Source organism: Biomphalaria glabrata, chromosome 4 (assembly GCF_947242115.1).
Source record: "Biomphalaria glabrata chromosome 4, xgBioGlab47.1, whole genome shotgun sequence".
Classification (NCBI taxonomy): Eukaryota; Metazoa; Mollusca; class Gastropoda; family Planorbidae; genus Biomphalaria; species Biomphalaria glabrata.
The window spans coordinates 51,514,053-51,527,352 of NC_074714.1; the positions used below are offsets into that span (position 1 = coordinate 51,514,053).

Consider the following 13,300-nt stretch of genomic DNA (forward strand, 5'->3'; position numbering starts at 1 on the left):
AGATCATGTATGAAACATCCCTAACCTATATAGACGAATATAAAGTAAGTACTGAACAGAGATAGGAAAGAAAAGATTTCGTTATAAAACTCATTAGCTTACAAATGAAAATTAAACAATAATCTGATATATGAAGCAGAACGTAAGGTGTGTGTATGTATGTATTGTATGTATGTATCAGAAGATAAGAAGTATGTATGTATGTCCCGCATAGAAATCAAAACCGTTAGACCAATCTTGATAAAACTTGGTATAAATGTTCCTTAGATCATGGCAGAGACCGTAGTGTATGTTGTGTCCCTACCACAACCGGAGGGCCCTTATAATAGACCAAAAGTACCTAATTGTATCTCTTTTAAAAAACGAAACTTTTTAACAAATCGGGTAAACCCGTTTTCACACTCTACTTTTGATTTCGTTGCAAAACTTTTTTTTTTAAATGTGAAGGAAACATTCTCCATGTTTAACATAGATCTAAATTCAAACCAGTCAATCAGTGATATCAAAACTAAGGCCCGCAGGCAGTGAGTTATATCCGGCTAGAAGTGAATAATACTAACATATCTACAGTATATTTATAGTACACTAATTTACGACTCAGAAGAAAACAAAATACGTAAAGAAAAACATATAGAGAAATGCCCGCTTTAGTAAATTTGCATAATTGGCAGATGTGGGTAGAACTATAGCAGACGACAAGGATACAATTTGACAACTCTGTGATTTCCATCTCATGTAAAATAATCATCACACACCACAAGGTGCGTCTGATGGGGAGGTAATCCTAACTGGGGTCTAAGGTCAGAACTGATTTATCTACCCCTGCTGAGGGGGGGCTCGTCTGCGCGAGCACGACTAGCTCGAGTGTTGCCAACTCGAAATGTTTGCGAAAAAAAAATGTATGAGTATACGTTATTTCCGTGATGAATATACTAGTCTAAAAAGAAACATCTAGCCAGAACTAAAATACTATTACATTTTTGTTAATGTATTGGTCCTTTGGATAAGTCATGATTTAGAGATCCAGTTAGTAGAACTATTCGAAGCAGGTTGCTTGTTTGGTAGTATGATTATAAAAGATAACAAACTAAGACTTAAACTAAACTAGAAATTAAAAGATAAAAAAAAAACTAAGAGACGATTAATAAAAAGTTTATCGACCCTAATACCTTCGCCAACATGCAACTTACACTATCAATGATTTTTAATATCCTAGAGGTTTAAACTTCAAAACAATAATATAGCATACACAAATTTCAGTTGTCAACAGATTTGAAATGTAGTACATGAAACATTAAAATTGCTAGATTGGCAGCACCGGGAGGATAAATAGAAGGATACAGAAAACTGAAGAAAAAAACTAGGCAGAGCGAAGTTGAGAGTCGAGGTCTCTCCTTATCTCCCCCGCCGCCTAGGTGTACACGGCTATTGGGATATAGGGAGGGGAGGTGTAGGGGGGGCAGATATGATGAGCACATCTCTGGCACAAATGTAGGTCAAGTATGATTATTGAAGGTTATACTTTAACTTCCGGTTCAAACTATTGTTTCTCACTATGGCAAATATTTGTTTCAAAGTTAATGTAACTTATACTAGCGGACATTAAAAAAAAGTTTATTTGTCCAGTGTTTCAAATGTAATATTCACATCAGGAAGTCACTGGGAAGGCCTCCCTTGTTCTGTTACACTACAGATTAACTATTGCAGACTGAATGAATTAATTAACAGAGACTTCACATTGCCAAGAGTAGACTTTAAAAGCCCTCTTTAGCGCGTCACATCCTTTCAAGTACTTTTCACAAAACATCGACAAAAAATAATGACGTAATAGAAACATGTTTAGCACAACCCTTCTTACAGTTTGAACAAGCCAAAGAACAATAAAGATGCCTACAGCAACGCTGCCTATCAGATCTGGGAGAAGTGGTTAGCCCTCACTAGTTCACAGGCTATAGAACAGAGATAATGTTTCAACAATCCTTTAGACCCACTATACAATATCAAATAATATATATATTATCAGCATCTTTTTTCTCTCTCTCTTTTGTTATTTCTTAGCGACAACTGAGTTTAATATAAAAAAAAGTAAAGTTCCCTTTTCAGACTTGCGATCTATAAGGCAGAAGATGCAAAGGTCATTAGTATCGGTGGCCCGCGGTTAACGAGGGTGTCATGTGGCCAGCACAACGACCAAACCCCTTTACTTTTTTTTGCCAAACTGATGTCAGGTACCCATTAGAGCTGGGTGGACTCAGGGGCGCCATAATTATTCCGAAATTAAATGCCCCAGTCTTCTCCAGGATTTGAACTAGAGACCCCCAGGTTCGGAAACCAAGCGCTTTGCCACTCAGCCACAGCGCGCTTTTAGTATTATAATATAGTGTTGTGTTGTTTTATGTTTATTTATACAAACACTTTCTATGTCCAATGTAAAAATTAAAAAACAAATGCAATAATCTCAACTTACAATTGTATCTTAGAGATAATGGAAATAGCTGTCTTGCGTAGTGCACTACGCAAGACAGCAGGGTTTCTGTCCAGGGCTTTTGCAAGAGAGGATTTGAGCCTCTCAAGCCCTCACTTTAATGGAGTTTGATGATGATGATGATGAATGGAAATGGTTAAACTGAGTTTCGAACGACAAGTAATAGGAAGAAAAACAGAAGAGTGTGGAGTGTTTCGTTCAGTTTACCTTCTACTGACCAGATTAATTTGCATAATTTAAAGAAACACACAAAATATCAAGGTAAACTAAGCGTGACCTTTATTGACCTCGCATCGGAACATCGACATCTTCATTCCTGCGATATTTAAAAAAAAATGTCATTTAGAAAAAAAACGGAAGTAGGTCAAGCACTCCCTCATGTCAAAACGAGGGCATCCCGAATTAGATCTTGTCTATAAATTGAGCTCTAGTTTCACACTTCTGCTCTATTGACCAGCGAATGAATAGGATTCCCGCCAAAACTAAAGACTTAAAAGTAAGCAATTATTTTTTAGCCAGCACGTTAAAGAACACTGTAAAGTCATTACATTTTTTAAAATAATATTAACACTAATAATATTAACACTAATAAAGATTTTGAATATGTCACACTGTTAATTTAAACTAAGGGCGTGAGTTTTATTGGTCGTTTTTTTTTTTCGCCCAGGCACCCTCCAAACGCCCCACCGCAATCAAAACTTGCTAATTATACCAATGTCTACGCTTCCCCTCCCCCTCTTTTTTGCCGAAGAGGTCAGGCGCTCGCCTCTCCAGTACGGCTACCTAAGTGAATTTGACAGCTCGGCACGTCCTCGTTTAGTAACCTCTGGCCTGACATTGACATAATTAACCTCGGCCACATCTCTTTTTTTTTTTAAACGTTAGTATTAAGGCGACAACAAAAAAACTGTATTCAAAATAGATTAGATAGAGCAATCTACGTGACATCTTGACCTTTCAGGACATCAACTGTCCCAGAGTCATTCTAAAGAGTGACAAAATATCTAATGAATAGTTTTGATATATCGGTTTTTTATATCTATATATATTTATATATATGAGTTGCGTCTTAAAGAATTAAAGTTTTAGGAGAAGCAGTGGATGGCATGTGTGGAAAAGAGTGGATGGCATGTGTGGAAAAGAGTGGATGGCATGTGTGGATGGTGTGAGGAGGAGTGAATTGGGAATGGAGGAATCCAATTCCGAAATTTAAAAAAAAAATTGAGGGGAAAAAATATTTACACAAACGATCGCAGATATTCTTGTTTCTTTTTCGAGGCCCCTTATCGCAGCAACCTATTCCAGTCCGATTGGCGCCCCCCTCTGTTATAAGGGCCTCCCATTCGTAAAGCCCAAAGCATGCTGATAGTATCAGCGTTTTGGAGTGGCCTAAAAGACAAGATATAACCTCATTATCAGCGCACACATGTGGGAGAAGTTGTGTTTAGGAAGTCGACCTGTCAGTACGGAAATACACTATTCTCGTAGAGCATTCATGTTCACGCGAGAGGCGACGAGATTCCCCCCCCCCCCGGGCGTTTTTTTTTTCACTGTCATAAGAACAGAAAGAAGAAGAAAGCCTTTCTGATGGAGGTGAGAGGGCGATGAAGGAAGGCGCGCAGCATGAGTCGCACACACACACTCACAACTGCTCATACAGAGACAATCATTGACGGGGCTGTGTGCACGTGGGACGAGGATTTCTAAACTAACATGTTTAAGTAGGTCGAGGATGTACCGCGCGACCTACACTGGGTAGAGATTCCCTTGCTGACTAGAAGGGCAGGACCTTTCCTCAATTGCATACAGTCACTCACCTATATTGTTTCATATATATTTTCTTTACATGCCCCACATTCACGTGTTTTAGCCTGCGAGGCCGCTCTCCTATCTCAAAGATGGTTTTTATTGTATGGCACTGAACAAAATGGCTGAATGTTATAATATTCACTGTACCACGCATAAGTTTTAAAAAAATGTTATATAAAGTAAAGGACTAGACCGAGGTAGTAAAGGATATACTACCCAAAAGAAAAATCCAACTTAAAACAATAATTTAACTATCAAACAAAAAATAACAAGTGACAAATAAATAGACAGATAAATAGACTTGTTTTCATCTGAAAGATTACAATTATTAAATATGGTTATTTGAAGACTGGCTAAATATTTCTGAGTTGGCAAGCAGTCGCAAAATCTAAGTTATTCTTGGCACATATTCGGGCCATGTTCTGCCTATCACTCCTTCTAAGACATATCTACCCTAAAACTAGAACAAGATCTTAAACTCTGTACTTATTATTAATATATTTATAAATTACAACGTCTAAATATATTGCAATAATAATAAAAAATAAATGTTTGACTTTAGTTAGCCATCGAGCTAATTTAGGGTTTTAAAAGTCCCATACAAAGACACTCTCAAGAGAATGATCTCCAAGAAAGGAGCGCACCATCGAGGGTTCTTGTAACAGAGTAGCGACAGGTTGTTATACACAGAAACAAACAATCAAACACACTGACAGGCGAACTAATGATGAAACATCGGCTACCTGAGTCAAGAAAAACAAATCAGTGACACGAATGAACGATGGGTTTCCAACGACACTCTGTTCGCCATTTCTTTTTTTTGTGTGTGTGCTAAACCAATCACAAAAGCAAGAACATGATGTGAATGAAAAAAAAATAAAAGCTGCTAAATTAACTTATTTCCAACTGGTGCCAACTTCTATAATTACGACAGTGTGAAAAGACAGAAAGAAGAGAACACAGAGAGAAAGAAATATTTGCTTATCAATGCTACAAAAAAAAAATCGTTTATTCTATTCATGGAGAAATCTCATAGCAACGTAATTTTGTTATTTCCAGTAGTTATTATTATTATTATAGCTTTTATATAGCGTTACTTTCATGCTTATAGCATGCTCAGGGCGCTTTTGGTGCAATCTCATTTGTGGACCAGTGGGGGGAGGGGTATCTAGGAGATGGTTTTCCGTGCTGCCTTTAGGCGCTCAGTAAACACAACGAACACCGAGCCCTCTTCTAGGTAGCCAAGCCAAGTTCAAGCGCAGCTTGGCCTCTCGACCACGCTTCCCACAAGCTAGTTAAGGTACACACACAAGCACAAAGAAATCGATAAAAAAAAATGTATATATAGTGACTTTGTCCTATGTTGAATATGTAGTAGTGATTGAATTAACATGTACACTTTGTACCGTTAAACTTTCAAATTGTCTTCGAATCGAGTGACCATGCATCAAGTAAACAATTATCAGGAATCCACAAAAAAAAACTACAAACACATCTGTTTTCAAAGTCCTTGACACGACGAGACCCCCCCCCCCCCAAATCCGTCTAAACAAGTGTATTGTTTTGTTGAGCGTAGTATTACGGACGATGCTTTTGAGAATATGACACGACCCATAACAAATATTCCATTATTTGCCGGACCAACCTCACCGGACCAGGTAACGCCAAACAAATCGCCTTCCGCTTCAGAGCAAGTATAACCAATTACCGTTGTTGTTGGGTCACGTGATGAAAATAGGTCGCGCATTGTAAGATGTAGGGATGTGCAGACAATATTGATAGCACGGACGTGTCAGGTGGTCAAACAACACACGCGCGCACCCTGGCGCACACATCTTCAATAGAAATGAGCCCTGGTATTGCATGAAAAATGAACTTCACCGGGGGTGGTTCCCTGGGGGGCAGTTTTTGCTGGTTCATTGACCCTATTGTAGGAATGGTCACTGCCATTGTGGAACCTTCAGACAGGATTCGAGGTGAGGAGTTTCCGGTCCAGGACTGACTGTTAGATAAAATCCTTTCTAACGGTCATTTTTGGGGATAATGGCGCCCTTTGGAAGAGCGCCCGATTTCTTACTGAACTTCATTGAAAGTTCACTGGTTGAGACTGCAACTACGCGATGAAAACAGAAAGAAGCAGAGGAGACAACACTTTCCTTTCTATTATTCCATCAGTATAGTCAATAATATTTTTTCCACACTATCCAGTGGTCAGCAAAATATGCTAATTTTACAATACACGCAGGCGAGGGCTTTAATGATAATATCAATCAAAGAAATAGTGAACATTGTTAGCTATCAGACTAACAAGCCGAAGACAATGTTGTTTTGTTTTTGTTTTTTAAGTCAAAAGACGGGGCCGATTCCTATAACGCTATGAGGTATCGGGTCAACAGAATAAGGAGAAATGGAAAGTAGTGTTTGAAAGATGCGTCGAAAGTTGGCGCCTCAGAAAGTGAGGGTATGGGCTACTTACCTCCAGTAGTGTAAACTTAGTCCTGGACACTGTCCACATTTTGAGCATCCACGAGAAGTATCCGTCAAGGTCTGACCCTTGTCTCCGATCTTGTGCCCATTAGCATGGACAGCTGTTGTGTAATCCTAAGACAAACAACAAACAGTTTGAAACTAGAAGTCAAGTGTAAAGGAGTATGAAACTTTGTATTCGAATACACGAGAGCTATATCCGAATAAAAGTTTATTGCATTGTATTCGAGTACGCGATAAATCTTTTTGAATATTAAATAATTCATTGCTTCGTATTCGAATACACGATAGCTCTGAGTAACATTTTTTTTGTTTTGTGTTCGAATACATGATAAATCTTTTTGAATATTAAATAATTTATTCCTTCGTATTCGAATACACGATAGATCTATCTGAATAACAATTTATTGTGAATTCGTGGAAACCTTTATGACAAATCCTAATTGGGACAGTATTGTAAACAATTTGTTTGACTTTAATTGATAAAGTGTGGCTAGGATAGCTTCCCTGTCTAGATTTATTCTTTGTAACGCTTGGAAGTATTTTAACAACAAACTGTCTACTCAGCGATATGTCTATGGCTTCTGACCACGTTTTACAGGTTATCGACAAATGGGAATCGGGGGGCGTGGCCTTATCATTCCCCATCCCTGACAATCCCTCTCTTTTATTACGTTAATTCATACTAAGCTATATCTGTTTATTGTGCTTTGTTTTCGCAAAAGCCCTCGACAAAACGTTTCGTTTGGTGGAAATAGGGTTGTTGTATTTTTTCTTGCACTCGCGGTTGGTAGCTTCTAGCCCTCGTACGGCACTTCGTATTTTGTCTTATCAGTCTTTTGTGTCTTGTTACTAGACCTAGACCTTTTAAGCCTGGCGGCTTGTATTGTGCTTTAAGTGCGTCTTTGTCTGCGTCTCTTCTATCGTCCGTGTTCCTGTTATGTATAAATACTACACTATACAAACTAACAGGGCTGCCTGTGATACATACATATTAAACCATGCATTTAGTTTCACCCCTCGTACTGGGGAAAGATTAAAGAGAGAGATAAGGTACGCCGTAATAAGCATGTTATGGGCTCAGACAACAAGCAAAACGGCTTTGACGATCAGGCATATACAAACAGATATCGACTTGACTAACGTTTTAAGGATATTTTTTTATCTTCGGGGCCAATAAATCATAAATGTTAAAAAGTTCGAATTTTTTGAAAGAGTTTTACAGCACGGTGACGTCACAGCTTTCTTGGTGAGAATATGTGACGGGAAATGACGCCCTAGCCTACACCTGGAGTGGAGGGGCTCGTTAGCCATGGCTGGCTACCCACCTAGGAGAAGGAAAACTCTGAATTCAAACCTCTGTTGCCTTGCAGCTATACCCAACCATGAGAAAGGCCTCGGGAGTCAACCCTGAGGAAAAATCAGGAGCTGGCGACCCTAAGGCAGTTTGCAGCACCCAGTGCAACACTCTGGCAGAACATGCGACGCCGCTGACACCAAACTGAATCGGCACTGCCGTTCCTTTGGATACATCAGTTGCGTGGAGTGGGGGGAACTGATGTGTGGGCGACATCGTTCCCACCACAGCTAATGCCCAGGCATTCATCTCATTTCCATGAGATGATCCATAGTCGCTTCGCAACTGAAGGAGGCCAGAGAGAGAGAGAGACAGCCTACACCTCCTGCTGGACAGCAAGAGATATGCTGACCACACTACCATGCACCATGTGCTGACCACACTACCATGCACAATGTGCTGACCACACTAACATGCACCATATTTTTGTCAAGTTTAATTTCTTCATCCGCTTGAGGTAACGAGTGTGTCGCGTGGCCAGTACTAAGTTTATAACAAGCTGAGTTGAAGTTGTTTTTTTATTACAATTGTAAACCTGTAATCGCCTGTATATTTATGTATATATTTATTTTAGAATCGTCTGCTACTTATATGGTAACATTTATTCCCACACAGCATTTGGTACTACACCACCTAGAATACGCCTTGTGCCAGGTAACAAATGGACCTCGGGCCGTGTGTTGTGCCACACGTGCTCAATGTAATAACCGATATGCCAATGGCGCGTTATCATTAAAAATATATAAAAGGGGGTGACAGTGGCCCATGTAGAACACACACTCCAGACAGCCCTTCATAGCGAAATCAATACGCTAGGAGGTTACTTCACACATAATAAATATAAATACAATATGGATCTTCATAGTTCACTACAGTGGTTCTCAAATGGGTGCGCCCTAGAAATGTTTTATTTCATTTAAAATGCACTGATGTCGGCTAACGCAGGTAATTAGAGACATAAAGTCCAGAGCCACCTTTTTTTTACAATAAACTTTAAAGAGGTGAGGGTGGACAAGTATAGTTCAAACTGAATTTCCATTTTACTTGGACCAATAAAATTATCTCATCTTAAGACTAGAACAAAGAAAGAAATGTAGTCTGTCTGTCTGTCTGGTAAAAAGTTTGTACACGATATTTCTCACACACCCGATCTCGAATGAAGCTGAAATTTTGCACAATTATTTCTTTTACCTGACAAAACAAGAATTGCTTTTTAAACAAAATTAATTAACTATAGGTAATTTTTTTTTTTTTTGGTATCTCGAGTAAGGTGTAAAGCGAGTCAGACATTTGTTAGTTCCTATTTGATATTTCTTGATGACTTCCAGTGGGCTTATTAAAAGAAAAGGTTTGAGATCCACTATTGATACCAAAGCACTGTCAACATAGTCCATGTTAACCAAATGTGGTCTCAACGCTGATACGGGACAGAAGTAGCAAAATGTCTTTGTACGGTAAACATTTTTTTCTAAGAAAAATACAAATCTAGATCAAGGGGAATAACCCTGAAGCATTTTCTCTGGGGGAGGGGGGGTACTTATTCTGGGCATCACAAATATTCAGGGCCCGTCAAAGAAGTTTTTCTACATTTAAAATTGGAATATCAAAGAAACAGAATACAGGTTTTTTTTTATACTAGCTGAGGTCTGGTTTGGTATTGACTATTTAAAAAAAAAAAAAAAAAAATTCACATGCATTAATGGGCACAGGATTGCTCATTTAGTATTATTATGTATAACAATTAGAGTTCCATTGTTGTGGTGTATGAAAAGCAAAGACCTTCCAGTGATCAAATAGTTACTCACCCTGATGGTCGGGTCGTCACTGATGTGAGCGTAGATGTTGTTCCTGGGAGCCCGACGCTTGGACTCGCCCTCCGGACAAGGTGACACGCCGCCGGTAGCCATGATTAGCCGATGGGCAGCGTGGTTCAATTGAATTTCGAATTCAAATCCAATCGATCGGATTTAATTTTGAATATTTTCTCTTCCTGAACTGAGAACTTCGGTTGGGAAGTACAATCACGTGACACAGCACCACAAATATTGACACAACAATCTACGCCATGTAGGAATTTATAAAAAAATGCTGATCCAGTGAATACATAAACGATGTCTAGTCCTTGAACAGCAGGATTTTAAATAGAGTTTGAAACCTGACCTATAAATATTAGGTTTTAGACGCAGAATTTTAAATAGAGTTTGAAACCTGACCTATAAATATTAGGTTTTAGACTATGTCAATGAAATCTAATTGGACCGACTAGTAATAATAACAGTGTATTGTTAACAAGAAAGAATTAAATTGAATCTATAGTTATATTAGATCTATTTGTCAACAAACGGCCAGAATGTTTGTTATGCTAGTTAGACAAATTTAATCAGATTTATTAGCGGCCCACTCTCCTCCCAAAACTGGATCTAAAATCTCGAGAGTGTTCTTTTTGGTCAAAGATAGATTTATTTTAGCTTATATGATACAGACGTTACTTCAAAATAGAAGATGATTGCGTCCTACGCGTCATGCATATTAACCAATGACTTAAATTCTGCCAAGTCACTGGTTTTCCTGGCTAGCTCAGGCAACCCATTCCATGCTCTAATAGCACTAGGGAAGAAAGAGTATTTGTACAAATTTGTCCTAGCATTTGGGACGAGGAATGTGCCTTAATCTTTGTGTCTTTCAGAGTATTTTATTAAATTTTGTTTTTGTATTTGAAGATTATGGTTCAGTGTTTATGTATAATTGCTGCTTTACTTTTAAGTCTTCTGTCCTGAAGGCTTTCTAAATTTAGTGATTTTACTAAAGGTGTTACTCTAGTCAAATGTGAATATTCGTTTGTTATGAATCTCACTGCTCTATTTTGTGTCTGTTCAAGTTTCTTTAATGTTTTCTTGAGTTGAGGGGTCCCAAACAGAAGATGCATATATTCTATTATTGGCCTAACCAAGGTTAAATAACATTTTAGTTTTATGTTCTTATTTGATTTATAGAAATTTCTTCTAATAAACCCTAATGCTTTGTTTGATTTTTTGATAGTTTCATCAATATGGGGATTCCATGACAGTCTTTCATTTATCATAACACCTAGGTATTTGCGTTTTTAGTCTGTGTTACTAGTTTACCATGAATAAGATAAGATTTAGACCAAACAGCCCTATTAAACACTAGAATTAAACCAAAGGGCACTATTAAACTCATCACTATTTTGATATAAAGGCATAAAAGGCACTTTACTATTAAATCGTTCAAGCATTTACAAACCTATATAGGTCAGTGCAAAATCGAAAACTGTAGATTTAATTATCTAAAAATCAATCGCAAAGGTTTAGTCAATCATTGCATTATCCCTATGCTTAGTCAAAATAAAAATAGATCTTTAATTCAAGGAATATCAAGTTAGCTGATCAGTTACGATTTATTTACAATATTTACATCTGCATCTACTCTTATACTACAAACTAGAATCTAGTATAATATATTAGTAAAGACTTTCCAAATGTCTATATTATTACATTCTAATCTATGCAGTTTCAGATCTAGATATCTAGTCAGCTTTCTAAATATTTAGAATCTAGATCTAGCACTTGACTTTTAAGTAATCTAGATTCTAGGTCTAGATCTATATCTAGAATAATCTAAATCTTAGTCTAGATCTATATCTAGAATAATCTAAATCTTAGTCTAGATCTATAATCTATATCAAATGCGTCCACACAAAAAAAAACAGTGTCTACATCTAAATATATAGCTCTAATAGAATCAAAAGTGTTAAATCTTAAATATTTCATACCAGATTCTTCATCTAATAATCTATCTAGATCTAGATTCTAAATCTTTAATAATAGATTTGCATCTGAAATCGAGATATCTAATTATCTAGATGTAATTTATTAGATTCTACATCTAGACTCTAGATCTTGACTGACTTGACCTAGCTAGTAGATCTGGATCTAGATAATCTAAATCTAGACTATTCTAGATCTAAGAGAAATATGCAACAAAAGTTTCTCAACTAAATCTACAACAACCCCGACAACATACAGTCACACAAAGACCCACTGGATTCAATTTCAATCTCTAGATTGAGAATCTTCAATCTAGACTAGTGCTAAGTTTAAACTATCGCGTCCTTGGAACACACAATAATATTTACTTAATACATCCAATGAAAGACGGTGTAGATTAATCCTTCTTGCTGCGCCGCTAGATCTAGATTAATTTAATCACGTCTAGACCAAGCGTAAAACAATGAATGAAAACGAAGCACTTACTTTGAAATAAAATCCACAACACAGTCCCTCAATCTAGAGCTCAAAGCACGCTAGGCTAGCCCCGATTGTCTCATGGTTAAAGGAAAAAAAAAAAAGGAAAGCAGACAACACACACACGCGTTCCTTCAGTCCAGTTCTCGAGGCTAACGCCGAGGCTGACTCGAGTGTTTCAGAATGTATTCAAAAACTTTCAGCGGAATCCCCTTTGTCACGAAAGCCAAAATTCAAAATGAACAGCGGGAAACACTTCCAACACCACACAAAAAAAAATTATAGATAAATCTATAACCTTGTCATTTTAGCATAATTATAATTTTTCTTGTTATTCCAAACAAAAAAAAAATGGTTAATGAATCCAACATGACAGAAAAGTTTAAATTTGTATGCACAGCACACACAAGAAAACGGACCAAAACATATTGGGGGAATCTGGTCAGGTTCAGTAACTCCAGCGTATCCGTGCAAAGCGCAGACGAGTTCGGAGTTTTCCCACCTTCTTTTCCCCCTCTCTCCCCTGCCTTCTTCCCCCCCTTTCGACTAAGGCTAGCGACCCATTCAAACTGTAGGGGGAAACGCCGCGTGCCTTGGCTTCTCCCAGGTGTTTTGCTATTTTTGGACTAGGCTCCGCCCAATTTTTCTTGTGATTGACGTGACGAGGATATGTGAACAGATGCCGAATATCGTGGGGCACGATGGTATTTTAGAGGCGCGAAAAAAAGAGTGACGCAGGCAGCAGGGGGTTGCTTTGTGCCGTTACAGAAGTTCAGTTTTTTTACCAGAATAAAAAAAAAATTGATAAAGCTAACGGAATTTTAAGCAAGAGACATGTGTGTGAACTGACCTAGATAAGAAGATATGCAGTCGTTATTCTTGAATAATTCAACGCTA

General features: G+C 37.8%; 1 protein-coding gene across 3 annotated transcripts in view; it reads right to left on the minus strand.

The window, feature by feature from the left end:
* The window catches only part of LOC106070364 (prickle planar cell polarity protein 3-like), a 169,711-nt gene extending 156,836 nt beyond the window's left edge, over positions 1 to 12,875 (minus strand). Inside the window, exons 1-3 of one of the 3 annotated variants that reach the window (XM_056026334.1) lie at positions 12,413 to 12,875; positions 9,944 to 10,298; positions 6,771 to 6,895 (exon numbers count right to left, since the gene is read on the minus strand). In XM_056026334.1, the coding sequence (XP_055882309.1) occupies positions 6,771 to 6,895; positions 9,944 to 10,045 (227 nt within the window). In that variant the 5' untranslated portion in view covers positions 10,046 to 10,298; positions 12,413 to 12,875. Of the gene's footprint in view, positions 1 to 6,770; positions 6,896 to 9,943; positions 10,352 to 12,294 lie in introns of all 3 variants that reach the window. The other 2 variants (XM_056026336.1, XM_056026335.1) reach the window with 2 other exon arrangements.
* Positions 12,876 to 13,300: the final 425 nt, after the last annotated feature.